This window comes from Coturnix japonica, chromosome Z (assembly GCF_054131305.1).
Source record: "Coturnix japonica strain WE chromosome Z, WE-NBRP24, whole genome shotgun sequence".
NCBI classification, from domain to species: Eukaryota; Metazoa; Chordata; class Aves; order Galliformes; family Phasianidae; genus Coturnix; species Coturnix japonica.
The window spans coordinates 41254041-41268894 of NC_140702.1; the positions used below are offsets into that span (position 1 = coordinate 41254041).

At 40.2% G+C, this 14854-nt stretch overlaps 1 protein-coding gene across 9 annotated transcripts in view; it reads right to left on the bottom strand.

Annotated features, from left to right (window-relative positions):
• The window catches only part of PIP5K1B (phosphatidylinositol-4-phosphate 5-kinase type 1 beta), an 85058-nt gene that overhangs the window by 838 nt on the left and 69366 nt on the right, over positions 1-14854 (bottom strand). For 8 of the 9 annotated variants that reach the window (XR_014939152.1, XR_014939151.1, XM_015849099.3 and 5 more), the window contains one exon: positions 3015-3132. Coding sequence is in view for 6 of the 9 variants with exons in the window: in XM_015849099.3 (XP_015704585.2) it covers positions 3015-3132 (118 nt within the window). In the remaining 3 variants the exon portion in view is untranslated. Of the gene's footprint in view, positions 1-3014; positions 3133-9308; positions 14718-14854 lie in introns of all 9 variants that reach the window. The other variant, XR_014939150.1, reaches the window with a different exon arrangement.

The following is a 14854-nucleotide window of genomic DNA, read 5'->3' on the forward strand; positions in this document are numbered from 1 at the left end:
CCAAAGTCACAGGTGAAGAGAAGCTGTTCTCTGCTGAGCAACTCATTACTAGTATTTACACTGAACAAAATCTTGCAGCAAATCAAACGTATCTCAGCTAACGTATCAACTGTAGAAGAGGACACAAAAGCAAACCTAAGACTGGGCTGACCCCACTCTAGAACTTCATGAAAGCATGAAGAAGATGCAGGTCTGCATTTATTAACCAGATGTTTAAAGTCCCTCCCAAACTGTACTGCTATGGACAGGGCACTCACAATCACTGCTGGTTAGCAAAGCTGTAAATTCTCAGGGACTATTCCCAGTTTGGATAGCTGAGGTCGGGCAATGAATGCTGCTGCTTTATCACCTGGCTGCCTCAAGGCCGAAAACCTGTCAGGCAGTCTGTACTTATGGGATGCAGAACAAATTAATGTGTGAAGGAAAACTGCTGGACAAGTGAGTAAAATTAAGTAATACTTTAAGAGGATGGCATGAGAATAACAAGATATATATTTATATATTCCTGTAATTGCTATCTGAAATGTCTCACGCTGGTTCTATAATGCACTTACAGTACTGAGAATCTTTTTGCACTTCAATTCTCTTTCCATGGATTTGATTTTGAGTTGATTATTTCCCCACACAGTGCATTAAAATCCTTAGGGCATGAGAACTTGCAGCTTAGCAACAATAGAAGCTGTCATTTTAGCACCTGGCTTACTCAGGTAATGTACTAATTGTAATCAGAAATTATATGCTTTTAATCTAATCTAACTTCATTCCAGTACCTGATTTTTGTTGGTTTTGGTTTCACCTTTTGTTTCACCAGTTTTAGGAGACACATAGGCTTATTTTTCCCCTGACAGAGAAGATAATGGATAGCTGAATACAGACATAAAATAGACAAGAGAGGAGAGGAGGAATGAGCTGATCTTCACTGTGTGGAACATTTTCCCTCTTTCAGCCTTATGTAAAGCCTGCTTTCAGGACAGAGTGCTTTACTGGTCCCAATATGTGCACAGAACACATAAGGATTCTTCTGCTCTCAGGGAAAACTCACTCAACCTGTCTGTAAATAAGGAGGCCTAAATTCTTTTCTCACAGTCCCAAAATTAATGTTCAATCTGCCATGTTTCTTAACCAATTTCTTCAGTGAAAATGGCAAAGCTCCAGAAGGAGAGCAATGAATCAAAATATGAGGTATACATCGCAGTGTGACTGCACATTTGATAACTTGTTCTTACACATATCCTGCCTGGGAAATGCTTTAACTTCAGCCCTGGTTGTTACTGCTTCACAACAGCACTCTGAAGAAAACTACAATATGATCAGAATTGAATCAAATGCTGTAGAAGATGGAGAAGGAAGAAGTTCCCGAATGAAAAACAAACACTTGTCAAGGAGTTATGGTAGCACGTACAACCCTGTATGGTAACTGTTGAGTCACAGCCTGAACCACTGATGGAGCACCCGGGGAAAGGACTGGGTCAGCCCTGGGAGCACAGGTGAGGGTAATTCACCTACTTTCCCCTGTAAACCAAGGTCTCTGGAGATAGGTGAGCACTTGTCCTTTTTCTTTGTTTAACACCTTTTCATTGCACTAATCCCTTTGTCATTACACCTCCTGTAACCATTCCACCGCACTGATCTTTCTGACTGCTACAAACCCCATAGCCAAAGTAATAAGAATCACAGAAATCACTAGTTTTGAAGGGAACTTGAAGATCATCTTGTTCCAACCCCTGCCTTGGGCAGGGTCACCTTCCTTGCCTTGAATGCCATCCAGAGCCTCTCTGGGCAGTCTGTGCTACTGCCCCACCACCCTCTGTGTAAAGAATTTCTTCCTAGTGTTTAATCTAAAGCCACTCTCTTTCCATCTACAGTCATTACTTCTTGACCACTACACTCCCTGATTAAAAGCACCTCCCCATTTTTCCTCTAAGTACTAGAAAACCACAGTGAGGTCACCCCAAGCCTTTTCCTCTTTGAGCTAAACAGTGCCCAAGTCCCTCAGCCTTTCTTTACAGGGAAAGTGTTCCTGCCCTCTGATCATTCTTGTGGCCATCCTCTGGACCCACTGCAACAGCCCCAAGTCTTACTTATGCTGGAAGCCCCAGAGCTGAACACAGAATTGCAGGTATTCATTTGATCAGAGCCAGGAAGAAAAAAAAGAATTCTATTTTTTATGTGAGGAGAGTTCATGCAAGGAAAGAGCAAAGACTGCTGGTTCAAAAATAGCTGAAGGAGTGAAAATATTTCCAGGAGAAAATAATTGGAGAGATGAGGGATTAGATAGTAAGCAGTTGGAAGGGGCTGAATACAAGCTAGGAAGTGTTCAAAAGAAGAACCAGGCACAATACATAGCTGTAGGAGTGAGAACAGAAGAAAAGAAGCACAGTGAAGAGTAAGAAGAGGGAGACAGTTTTGCTGTTTCCAAATAGGCAAAGACAAGCACTTGGTCTATTTAGCTATGCATCTACAGCCACAATACACAAAGTAGAGATCTCCAGCTAGGAGTTACAACTTCAGAATCCTATAATAAAACTGGCATTTGGTCATAAGCCACAGTATGACTAATTCTCAATATTATTATCTACGCAATTCATCTGACAAATCATCACCACACTAACTGGACTTCAAACAGGCTGAGCTTGCACATCACTACAGTTACTCGTCTTTTTTTTTTTTTTTTCCCCACTTGAAGCCATTTTCAATCCTTTGCAGCTCTCTTTTCAGCAGCAGTGACTTCTAAGTCTTACATAAATAGCAGCTAGCAATATTACATTTTGACATACAATTACAGAAACCTGAAAGAAATTTTAGTATAATTTGTTATTAACACAATAGTTAATAGACACAAAAGTTATTGAAGAATTTGTTTTGCAAAGGTACTTAAGCACATGTCTAACTTAGGAATACCTCAAAGAACCCGTGGTTCTTTAAATTCAGTATTTATTCAAGTTCCACCCCTGGGCATCAATCAGATCAATTACGGGAAAGAAAAGCCTACCAGGAGCAGACTGGCAACTTACCAAATAGACATCCAAAACCGAAGCATTATCATTTTCTGTTTCCAGTGTGCTCTGTTCTGATGTCAAATAGATGGCACTGTCTTCTAAAGTGAAGGTGGAACTTGAAGGCAATTCTTTGCTGGAAAGAGAAGGGAGACTACAGTCAACAAAAAAATATAGGTTGCAGAGAGCTCAGTCACAGCTGAAATCTTAAATTTCTCTCTAACATATAAGCTTCAAATACTTGAAAAGAAGGAAAATAAATATAAGTAAGCATATAGGTAGTTAGCTGGGGACTCATATTTGACTAACATATGCAAACCACATTATTTCTACTTTTGTTGCAATTAGAATGTTACCAAGAAGTAATACTGTTCTTGAACTCTGCTGGAACAATGAATCTGTCATAGTATTTGTGGGGTAATGTCACTAATTTCTACATCACAGTGGTATAAATCCTAGGAACATTTCTTCATTTAAAATGGAAGAAAAAAGAAACTTGGTAATAAAGCACAGTAGAATTGGGCTTTCTCATGTAGATGATAAGATATCACTTGCAGCCAAGAGCTCAGATGAGAGTGTGAGAGAAGAAAAAGAGCGCACTGTAATTGGTACAGCTCTGCAAGCAGGAAATGTTAGCAGAACTGGTATGCTGCATTATTCCAGTCAGGGTTGTGATTTATGTTTGCTGCCATGGAGAAAGGATGTGAAACTACGAATACAACCACACAAGAACCTTGTTTTGTAAATACTTGTAATCAGAGCTGAAGCTGTCCATGGTGCTTTCATGGATTTAAGCACTTATCCTCACTATCTGCCAGAAATGAAGGGGCTTCATTCTGTACAGCCATATTTCAGATGTTCTTACCTACGTACACACGAAGAGGAAAGCTAACAATTCTGCATTATAACTGGCTGTTAAGACAAGGCCACAGCCATGTGTGTAAATGAGGAAAGGAGGATTAATTTCCCCCTCACTTTGCAGTACTTCACAGTTTAGACATGCTTCAGATTGGGCATCAAGTCAGAAAGCAAATATAAATGCTCAACAAAATAATGAATCATCGGTCATCCTCATGTCATATTAGTATAAAGTGCACAGTGCTACACTCACCAAAACACACTGCTCCTCTTACTATATACAGTGAATTAGGCATCTCTTCAATTGTAAGACTAACTCATTTGTCCCAACAGTGACACACCCCCCATTGGCTTAGCAGCAGTTTTCTAACACCCTTTATTTGTATTCCATTATGGAACATTTCAGTCATAGCAGTTTTCTGCCAACACTTCGTTTTACTAAAAGGAAAGGGAAGGACAGGAAGGAAAGAAAGGGGCTGTTGCCAAACAGTGACTGTTTTTATCATCTCCCACCAAATCAGCTATGGCATTAAAGACACTGTTTTTTGTAAATGAGGAAAAAAAAAAGAAGTCACTTTTGTTTGCTTGCATAATTTTGACCAGTGGTGATGCTCAGTTCAGGCCTCAAAATGTGCAAAGACAAAAAAAGAGCAGCTACTACACTGATAAAATTTGCAAAGTCAATGGTCAGCCTCTCTGGAAAACAACTTTCTGCATTACTAAGAGCAGGTTAGGCGGTCTGCAGAGAATACTTAGCTTTTATACCTGTATTATGTTAAGTATAAAAGAAAAAGAACCTCAACATAGTTATTTGCTATGTACTAAGTCACATCACTGCTGTTCTACATAACTCCTCTCACAAAACTTCTGGCACCTGCATTCAGATGAGGTGAGATTTTCCACAATTCACACCAGTATGTTTTATTTTATAGCCTTCCTGTATCAGAAGGCCAAGTCCTAGTCTTACTGTTCTTTTCTGGTTAATTCACCAGCTTACTCTTATACATACTTTCTCCCTTTTCCACTCCTCCATTAGAATGCACTACATAGTTTGTTGTGGGTTTTTTGTTTTTTTTTGCTAGTTTGTTGTTATCATCTACTTTGCTTCACAACAACAGCAAAATGAGTTCAGTACTCAGTGGTGAGATTGTTAAACTACTGCTCTATGGCACATAATAAAGACTGTGCCATCTGCCCTCCAGAGTGTGCCTCTTCTTATGGTATGCAAGGAGACATGCAGGTCTGCCTGCTGCAGGAATCCACTATATGAACAGGAAGCAAGTGAAGGTTGATGCAAAAACAACATGGAAAGAAAAGTCAAAGAGCAGCTCCCATTAATGTTGCAGCATTAGTGAACTTCCTAAAAAACAGAGAACATATAGAAACAGATAATACACAATACCACACAGAAATAAAAGGGAGAAAAGGGGTAGGGGAAAGTACAAAGTAAACTTACAAAGAAAACCAGCAGGAAAATAAAGAAACCAGCAGGAGACCCTTGCACAGAAACAAGCATGAAAGAACAGACCTAACGATACAGAGATGCTGCTGCATAGTTTAATTACAATCAAATCCCCACAACTTAACGATCTTCTTGTTACTGGTGCTTTCACACTGAACAGTCAGAGATGAACTCTAATGCTCATGTATGAAGAACTGTTTTCTAAAAGAAATATGGAAGAACTGCTGAATGACGAAGCTTTCTTTCACATATCCTAAGTTCAATAACTGGAGACAGGGCAGATTACAAAAATTCTCTAAGAAAACTTAAGTTTTGTGTTTAAAAGAATATACACAGTCCATTTTGGGAAGCTGATAAGTAAAGCGCACAAAGCAGAAAGTGGAAATTTAACGTTGCCGCCATGCAACTGCATCTGGAGCCCATGCAGGCATCAGTAGGAAAGCAACGACTTTTGCCAAAAGCTGAACTCTGCCACAGTTATAGTATATTGCTTATGTGCAATAATGTAATAACACCTCACTGCATCATAAACTTTAAAATGTGTTTATAGAGGTTAATCAGAAAAGCATCCAATAGGACAATGGGCAGTAGAGCCACTGTTCAAAGATAGTGCTCAAACAGCAACCACTGTGGAAAATCTACCATGCATACAACAGGTATCTGTGGGTCTGTCCAACATGGGACTCATATTTACCATGTAGACATCACTTCTAAAACCCAGTCTTGCAGTTTGTAAAAACTGAAGAAGTAGGACAAAGATAAAAACTCTTGCAGTTCATCTTTTAATAACATTTGTTCACAGGCATCAAAGCTATAGACTTGGAAAAAAAAAAAGTAAATAGGACTCATCTAAATGCTGCTTTTGTCTTCCAAGTGATGGAGTCTGACAGTAGTGGCAAACCATGAGGTGTGAAGAGAGACATAAAAGTCGTCCTATGACTCTATAACTATACAAAGGTGAACAAACGCATACTCTGCTGCATTTGCCAACTGAAGTCATAAGGCTTGTTATTGTTACAGCTGACACATATATGCGGTTTAAGAGAACATGTATGTAGGCAATCAGCATTCAGATTGTCTAGACTGCGCAGTCTTGAGCAATGGCAGCCTGGGGGAGGGATTTACACATGAAATCTGCTCAAAGAAGTCCTCAGAATCTTCCTTCTGGAAAGAATTAGTTGTGAAATGAGAACTGCAAGGATGAGTATGGACTATGAAAGGCAGGATCTACAGGGACAAATTCATGCAATGAAACACTCTTTTTTTTCTATGACGGAAAGCACTTATGCTCTTCTTAGGACTCCATTAAGCACAGAGTATCAACAGCTGAGTGGGATCAGACCCAGTTAATTCAGTAAGAGCAGATGGAAGCATGCCTTCATTATTACATATGCAGAGTTCTTCCTACGAAAACTCAAAGCAACATAACAGAATTCTTTTAACAGGTACTGAAAACAACAGGAACACATAACAAAACTCCCTGTTTTTTAATTGCAATGTCAAATGAAGTCACTTTGCTCATCTTGCCTAAGGGACAAGGTGACTCATTGAATAAGGAAACACAAATGTGAGAATTCACCATTTAAAGAGATGTTGATGAAGTCTATAGTACTGTTACATACTGACTTACTATCTGGTAGTGTGTCCCCTTCTGCATGTATACACTCATAAGGCTGGAGTGAGAACAGATGAAATTAAAGGGTTACTCAAGGCAATTACAAGGCACCATAATGTATCACTTGCTCAAGATGGACAGAGGAACTTGTATTCACAAGGCCAGTTCTTCACTCTTTGTTTGATTCTAGTTCCACTGTAACACAAGCTGACTTTCACTTTTCAAGTCAGCACTGATCCCCCTCTAGGGAAAGATGCTTTACAAAAGACTAACCTTACAAAAGACTGTCTTACAAACTTTCATTAATGAAATATTCCTGCTAGTTGCCAGAAAAATCTAACTTCAGTTTAATTTTTCTCAAGAATATAAAGACCACAATACAGAGATCATCATACTAGGTATAATATGATCATTATACTAGGTATAATATGATGCTAACGTCATTAAAATTTAGACATGCCTTAGTAAAGATATAATTAGTGAAACCTGAGCACCATCCAGATTTACCTCCCACTTGGCATTTCAAGTGAGAAACTGCTCTTTTTTTTTTATTTAATTTTGTTACATGTCCAGAGCAAGCATTTACTGCTCAAGATAGATCTCTCTTCTATTTCCACAAACACTTCATAAAACATCTCCAATAAATCTAAATATCGACTTTTGACATCACTGGAGAGGGGGAGAATTCTGTGTGCTTAGACAACAGTACTATATGTGCTGGCACTGGAAGAACAAGGAAAGTATCAGACTGTAAGATTAAATACATTTTAATCTGACAGTGTTTTCTGTTATATCTCCAGGATGGCAGGTATCAGGGTTCTGCCCTTTAAATTGGTGTACTTCAATTTGCTTTTCTGCTGTGTTTCCTCTTAAACTTGTCAAAGAACTGCTGTTCCAGCAGAATGTAATGAATAATCAGGAAGCTTTTAAAACACCATTAAGTCCTCCAAAATATTTCTATACATTACACCTTTTTACCTACATGTTATTGACTACTATAGTAGTAATCCTATACCAGAAGAAAGAGAAAAATAAAACTGATGAAAACCTCTGCAGATATTACAAAATACAGCTTTTACTAGCACATTAATGAGATTTCCAAACTAGTCTTTTCTCAAATTAAATAACTGAGCTGAATCTGATATGTACCCAAGACTTACACATAGGGGCAAAAAAACCATATGTAAGTATGTATGGACAGAAGTAGGTACGCATGTAAAATATGTATTTAAGTACATAATCTCTTAATGCAACATATTTGGTATAAGCAGTCCTTAAAGTTCAATTTTCTGCAACAGCATCATCGCAGCATCACTGATGATCATTCAGTTTGAATGCAGAATTCCAGAAGAGCATTCAAAGAGAAATTGGAGGTGAGGCAGCATCAGAAGAGAATAAGACCCCATACACATAGTTAGTTAAAAAGAATACACTAGAGTGGAACAGAGTTTTTGAATGCTTTCAATGATGCACAGAGTTCCCACTGTTAATTTGTAGATTGAAAGGGGAAAAAAAAGCCAAGCAAAAACTTATTTTACAGTTATTTTCTCCCACTCAGTGATGATCACCCATGACTGAGCTCAGCTGTGCTGTTGCTCTCATCTTCCTAAAGCAGTCTACTTTGTATCTTGGTTCTTAAATCAAAAGCAAAACAAAACCAAAAGCACACAAAAAGCCGAAGTAATTCCACCAAAGAACCAGGAAAGCCCTATTTTCTTTAACCTTCATATTATGTGTTGCTTCAATCGCAGTCAAATTCTTTCTTTTCCATGGGGATTTCCCCACTGTTTCAGTGCATCTGTTTCTAGCACTGAAGCACTGAAGTCTTCTTCCTCCACTTAGTGGCTGATTTACATTCACTTAGCATGCACCTCTTTTAATCAAATTTAGGCAAATTTGTCTAAGTGCACAGACAGAACATTTAAATATAACGTACAAGAGTTTTCCCATACAGAAAACCAGACTCACATAAAGTATATATATATATTTTTTTATTTTTTTATTTATTTTTTTTTGCAGGAAAATTAATATTTACCAATTCCTTCAATTGAAAAAATTAGATGAAGGCTACTTTTATTTCCTAAGCTGTTGTCACGGAGTTCTCTCTAGAGCTCACTCCGGGACAGTGAGCACAAACCCGGGGCAGCAGGAACAAAAGCCCCCCCCCTTTTCTCTAGCGGCAGTGCGACGCGGCCCGGCCCGGCCCGGCCACGTGCGTTTAGGGAGACGGGGAAGGGAAGGGAGATTGCGATTAGGTCTAACAAAGAATAAGGGAGAAAAAAGGTGATCTGAGAACGAATGGCAGTTTAATAACCTAATAACACTAAACAACAACAAGAGAGTTTCAACAAAGAGAATACCAAGTCCCCAATCTCACCGATGGAGCTGTGGAAGGCAGGAAGCTCTGACCACGTTGTCTCCTCGCAGGGAGCCGGGCCAGCAACCCCGTCCCCTTCCTCACTTCCCTTCCGGTGCTCCACCCCACATGCCCATTAAGGCAGCCCACAGAAAAAAAAAACTTGTCCCCTTTACTCCCATTATTAGCATGGTGTTCTGATGTGGAATACCAACACCAACCAAATTGCAAAACCATAACAGCTGTCTCTTCCACAGTCTTCCAGCCACTCTACCCCAAACCTGTAGTACTGCCTGGGGCTGTTGTGCCCCAAGTGCAGAGCACATCACTTGGTCATGTTGAATTTCAACCCACTGCCCTCAGCCCTGCAACACAGCTTGTCCAGAAGCCTCTGTAAGGCTTCCCTGCCCCCAAGAAGATCAGCACTTCCTCCCAGCTTGGTGTTACCTACAAACTTAATAAAGATGCACTCAATGTCCCCATCCAGGTCACCAATAAGGATAATAAACAGGAAAGCCCCTACTAGTGACTGCTGGGGAACACCACTCATGACCAGTGTCTAGCTGGATTTAACTCCCTTTACCATCATTCTTTGGGCCCAGCCATCCAGACAGCAAAGGCTACACATGTACAAGCCATAGGCTGTCAGCTTATCTGGGAAAATACTTCGTTAAACAACAGTCAAAGGCTTTGCTGAAGTCTAGGTAGACTGTGTCAACCGCCTTTCCCTCATTCACCAGGCAGGTAACTTGATCAGTGAGGACATGCCTCTCATGAACCCACACCAGTTGTGCCAGATCCCCTGGATGTCCTACACATGCTGTGTAGTCTCCCTCAAGATGATCTGCTCCATAACCTCCCCTGGTACCAGGGTCAGGTTGACAAGCCTGTAGTCCCTCGGATCCTCCTCATGACCCTTCTTGTAGATGGAAGTCACACTAGCAAGCCTGCAATCCCCTGGGATCTCTCTGGCTGACCAGGAACACTGATAATAATGAAAAGTGGCTCAGCTGTCATCTCCACCAGCTCCCCCAGTGCCCTTGGCCCCATGGACTTGTGGCAGTTCAGGTGGAGTAATAGCTCTCTAACTGCCTCCACCTGAATTGTTTGGGGTTTATTCTGCTACCCATCCCCCACTTCCAGGTCAGGGGGTAGAGCGTCTCAAGGATAATTGATCTGACTTTCAAAGACAGATGTTAAGAAGACACTGAGAGCCTCAGCCTTTTCCATATCCTCAGTAGTCATGTTTCCCCCCATCACATTCATTAAAGAATGGAGATTCTCCTTACTGTTACTATATTTATAAAGAAGATTTTTGTTCTCTTTTACCCCAATGGCCAAGTTGAGCTGAAGCTGGGCTTCTGCCATTTTGACTTTCCCCTGCACATCCTAGTGCTTCTTTGTTCTCCCCCACAAGCTGCCTGTCCCTTCTTCCTTTTTCTCCTGCAGCCTCAGAAAACATTCCCTATTCATCCATGCATGTCTTCTTCCCTGCTGGCTCATCTTACATCACAGGGGTCAGTCTGCTCCTGCATCTTCAAGACTTCCTTCTTGAGGAACATCCAGCCTTCCCGGATGCCTTTACCCTTCCTGACTGAATCCCAAGGGATCTTCCCCGCCAGGGTCCTGAACAGTTCAGTGTCCACCCTCCAGATGTCCAAGGCAGCAGTTTTGTTGGCTCCCCCTCCAGACTTCACCAAAAATTGAGAACTCTACCATTTCATGGTCACTTTGTCCAAGACAGTTCCTGATTTCCACATTTCCCACCAGTCTTTCCCTGTTTGTGAACTTACTCTCTTACCAACCATGGAAGTTATCTTCCACACACTGCAGAAACCTCCTAGACTGCTTCTATAGCACTATATTGTAATTCCAGTATAAAACAGGGAAGCTGAAGTCCCACATGAGAACAAGGGCTAGTGACTGCACAACTTCTGCCAGATGATCACTTCATCTGCCTCTTCTCTCTGGCTAGGCAGTCTGTAACAGGCCCCCAACAAGACATAAGCCTTGTTGGCCCTTCCCCTGATCCTTACCCACAAACATTCTACCTTGTCATTCCCAGCCCTGAGCTCAATAACACTGAAACACTGACACGGAGAGGTACACCACTGCCCCTTTTTCCTAGCCTATCCCTTATGAAGAGCTTTTAGCCATTCATTGCAGCACTCCAATTGTAGGAGTGGTCCCATGACATTTTGGTAATTGCAACTAAATCATCATTTGCCTGTCATACGATGGCCTCCAGCTCCTCCTGTTTGTTGCCCTTACTGTGTGCAATGGTACAGACACACTTCAGACGAGCCCCAAATCCTGTCATCGTTCTCTGAGGCTCATTTCTAGTGGGCCATTTCCTCCACTGAGAAGGAGAGAAGGTAGATGTGCATTTTATATGCATATGGTATGACATGTATAAGGTGTTAAGATGGTACAGAAAACATTAAGAAGAGAAACAAAATTAGTACTTCACATAGATCATTTTTCCTAGGCTAAAACAAGTCAGATTTATTCAGCAGTTCTCCCTCTTATACACCACAGGTTCTTGGCGTAGCTGTGAAGATAGGGAGGTGAAGTACCCTGTAATACGTCATGGGATTTTATTTGGGTTTTTGATTGAATTGAACATACTTTCTGACAGAAAACAGGAAGTACAGAAAATCCCTGCCAATTTCAACGTATATCTTTAACATATTGTTACTTCTGTTATCTTGAATACTTGATCTTGCTAACCACCTAAGAAACAGCTTCACAGAACAGAAGCCAGCTGCCCTTTGACAACCAAGAAAGCCAAGAAACCACTTGCTGAATACCATATCACATGACATTTGTCCATTTTCTCTTTTTCCCACTTGTAGATGAAGCTCCTTCTATGCTGAAAAAACAAAAAACAGCCAGCTTCCCCTCCACACTTAGCCTGTTGTCACTCCTTTACACTGCCAGGGTAACACCTAAAGTCTCCATAGCTCCTCAAGGATCAAAAACTGGTGAAAAATAAGCAGTGAGCAGTCTAGACATGCACTCAGAATAAGCAATATGTCTACGACTGCTGCTCAGTTCCCCTTTTTCCATTATAACTAGTCCCCAAACACTGCTCTGTATTACCAATTATGCTAGTTCTAATCTGTGCCAAGTCAGGATTAGATAAACTCTCCTCAGATGATAAAGTCCCAGAATCCAGGTCCAGCTCAGCAAATCAGCTCTGTTTAGCCACACTGGCAGCAATTCCTTACATCACAGATGCTCAGCAACTCCAAGAACGGAATGTGTTGAGCTCTCTTCTCAGATAAAATTCCCTCTCCTTAGAAAATGATGACATTCATGGTTGACACAAGCAGGGTAATTCCACAAAAAAGCTTAAAAATCTGATGTGTGCCTCAAGGTATTCAAGGTACTCTCTTTTCTTAGTGAGAATGTCTTCTGACTGTGCTGGCACATGCTGCTCACTAGCACCACTGGGAATTATGGACCTATGCATACCATACTGTGCATGGTACTACTGGATTATTTCTCTTCAATATCATAAAACAGAAACTTCTGACTGGCTAAGAAGAAATTCTTGTACTCTCTTACTTTGTGCGAGGACACTTTGAAAGGGGAAGGAAAGGAAAACAGATTAAAAAATGCCTATTTTTTTTTCCTACTAAATACTTTAGAGTAGAATTTCATAGTCGATTACACATCTAAAAAGTGAAATCAGGCTCATGTTTTGAAACAAAGCCTATACGAATGATTTGTTTACAAGACTGGCTTGGGCTTTATGTTATCAGAGATACTTGGCAAAGTGCTGAGTTATTCAAAAGCAGAACTCCAGTGAGAAAAATTTAAGGCATCTAAGCCTCAAGACGTGACTATGGCATGCTTCTTTGGTGTTTTTATATCCCTACCAGCTTTTCTCATTGTAGCACAGAAATGTCTCCAATCTGCCACAAAAACATAAGTTTCAGCAGCATAAACAAGAGCTGCTCTGAAAGTAATGATTCCATTTTATTATGTTGGCTTACAATGTCAGAGTTGGTGGCATGGCAGTAGAGGCTGAACCTTCCCACCAATATTCCACTACGTGTTGCTGCTGTGTGACAGATGGCAGCAGAGGGGCACTCTGACACAACGGCATCTGACATAGAACTGCAGATGAAGCAAAGGTGTGGCACCAAATTCCTCTATGGGGAAAAAATGGCACCCACTGACACTCACCAACACATGCTGAACATTTACAGAGATCAAACAGGGGATGTGAGCGCAGTGAAGCAGTGGGTGGTGTATTGCAACAGCAATGTGAAAGATGAGCCGCGTTCTGGTCAGCTATGCAGACTGTTATGAGACTGGTAAAAACACAGAGCTAATGATGGTGACTGTGCTTAAAAACAGCATTTTGTAGCTGAGAATTTTGCTTTATCAAATGGTGTTATTGTACTCTGCATCTGTTGCAAGAAATTTAGATTTGTTTTTATTGATAATAATTTTTTATTTTATTATTTATATAATTAGAAAAACTAAATACTCAACTTTATTTTTGGCAAAGCTAAAATTTGTTTCAAGACAATGGAATTTTCAAGTCCAACAACTGTCATAAATTAGACACAACTTACAGAAGTTAAATTGAAGGAGCTCCATTTCTGCTAACACGTATTCATCAGGAATGTTATTTGACACATGTATGACAACTTCTCATAGTTCTGTAACTAAAAACCCATAACCAAACCATACCTAATTCAGATTTTATTTTTCAAAACAGATCAGTGAGCTTCCCTTCAATTTAATGAAAATGAAACCTTAAGTAGCACTTTGATCAAGGAACTCTGCAAGTCACTTTACCTTTTACATGAAAGCAACTGATGAAATTCTAATAAAGAAGTAAATTCCTACTGTCTCAAAACTACTTGTAAAACACCTTGTTTGTTTTGAACAACATACATAGTAAAGAACTACATCACAGTACATGAATTACCTTATTAAATTTACATAAACATGATACGATGCAGGATTTCAAATCAGTACAGAGAAATTCAAGATGCTCTATTTCACAAGGGTTACCCGTACTGGTAAAAACACATTAAAAAAATTGCTAGTCTGTGACATTGCATATGGTAATAAGAACTACAAGCAGGTAAGACGGTACAATGTAAAATTTTTCTTCTGTCAAGTTTTGGTATAGTTCAGGTACACACAGCTTCCCATCAAGCCTTAGTGGCACAGCAATGGCATTGGGCTGACATAGCTACATGGTATCCAAGCTAGCTCACAAGTTTCATCAAAACATTCCCATTTTTTATCTGTTCTGGATTAAAACTGGATAGGCTCTTGTCACACACCCCAGCGAAGGTTCAAGGAAATTCACTTCAGCAAATGGTCACTTTTAAGGAACCTTAAGCAGACCATCCAGCACTGAGCATCCAGAATAAAGATCATCTTCAAAGCCGTTTCCTTTTCCTAGAAAATCAGGTTTTTTTTTGCAGCCAAGTTAGAAGTATTCCCAGTCTTGTATACCTTTGTATAGCTTGGCTTACGGAACAGACTAAGGCCTAAGTAAGTTTTCAACACCTAGTTTAGTTTTGGAAAATGTTTTT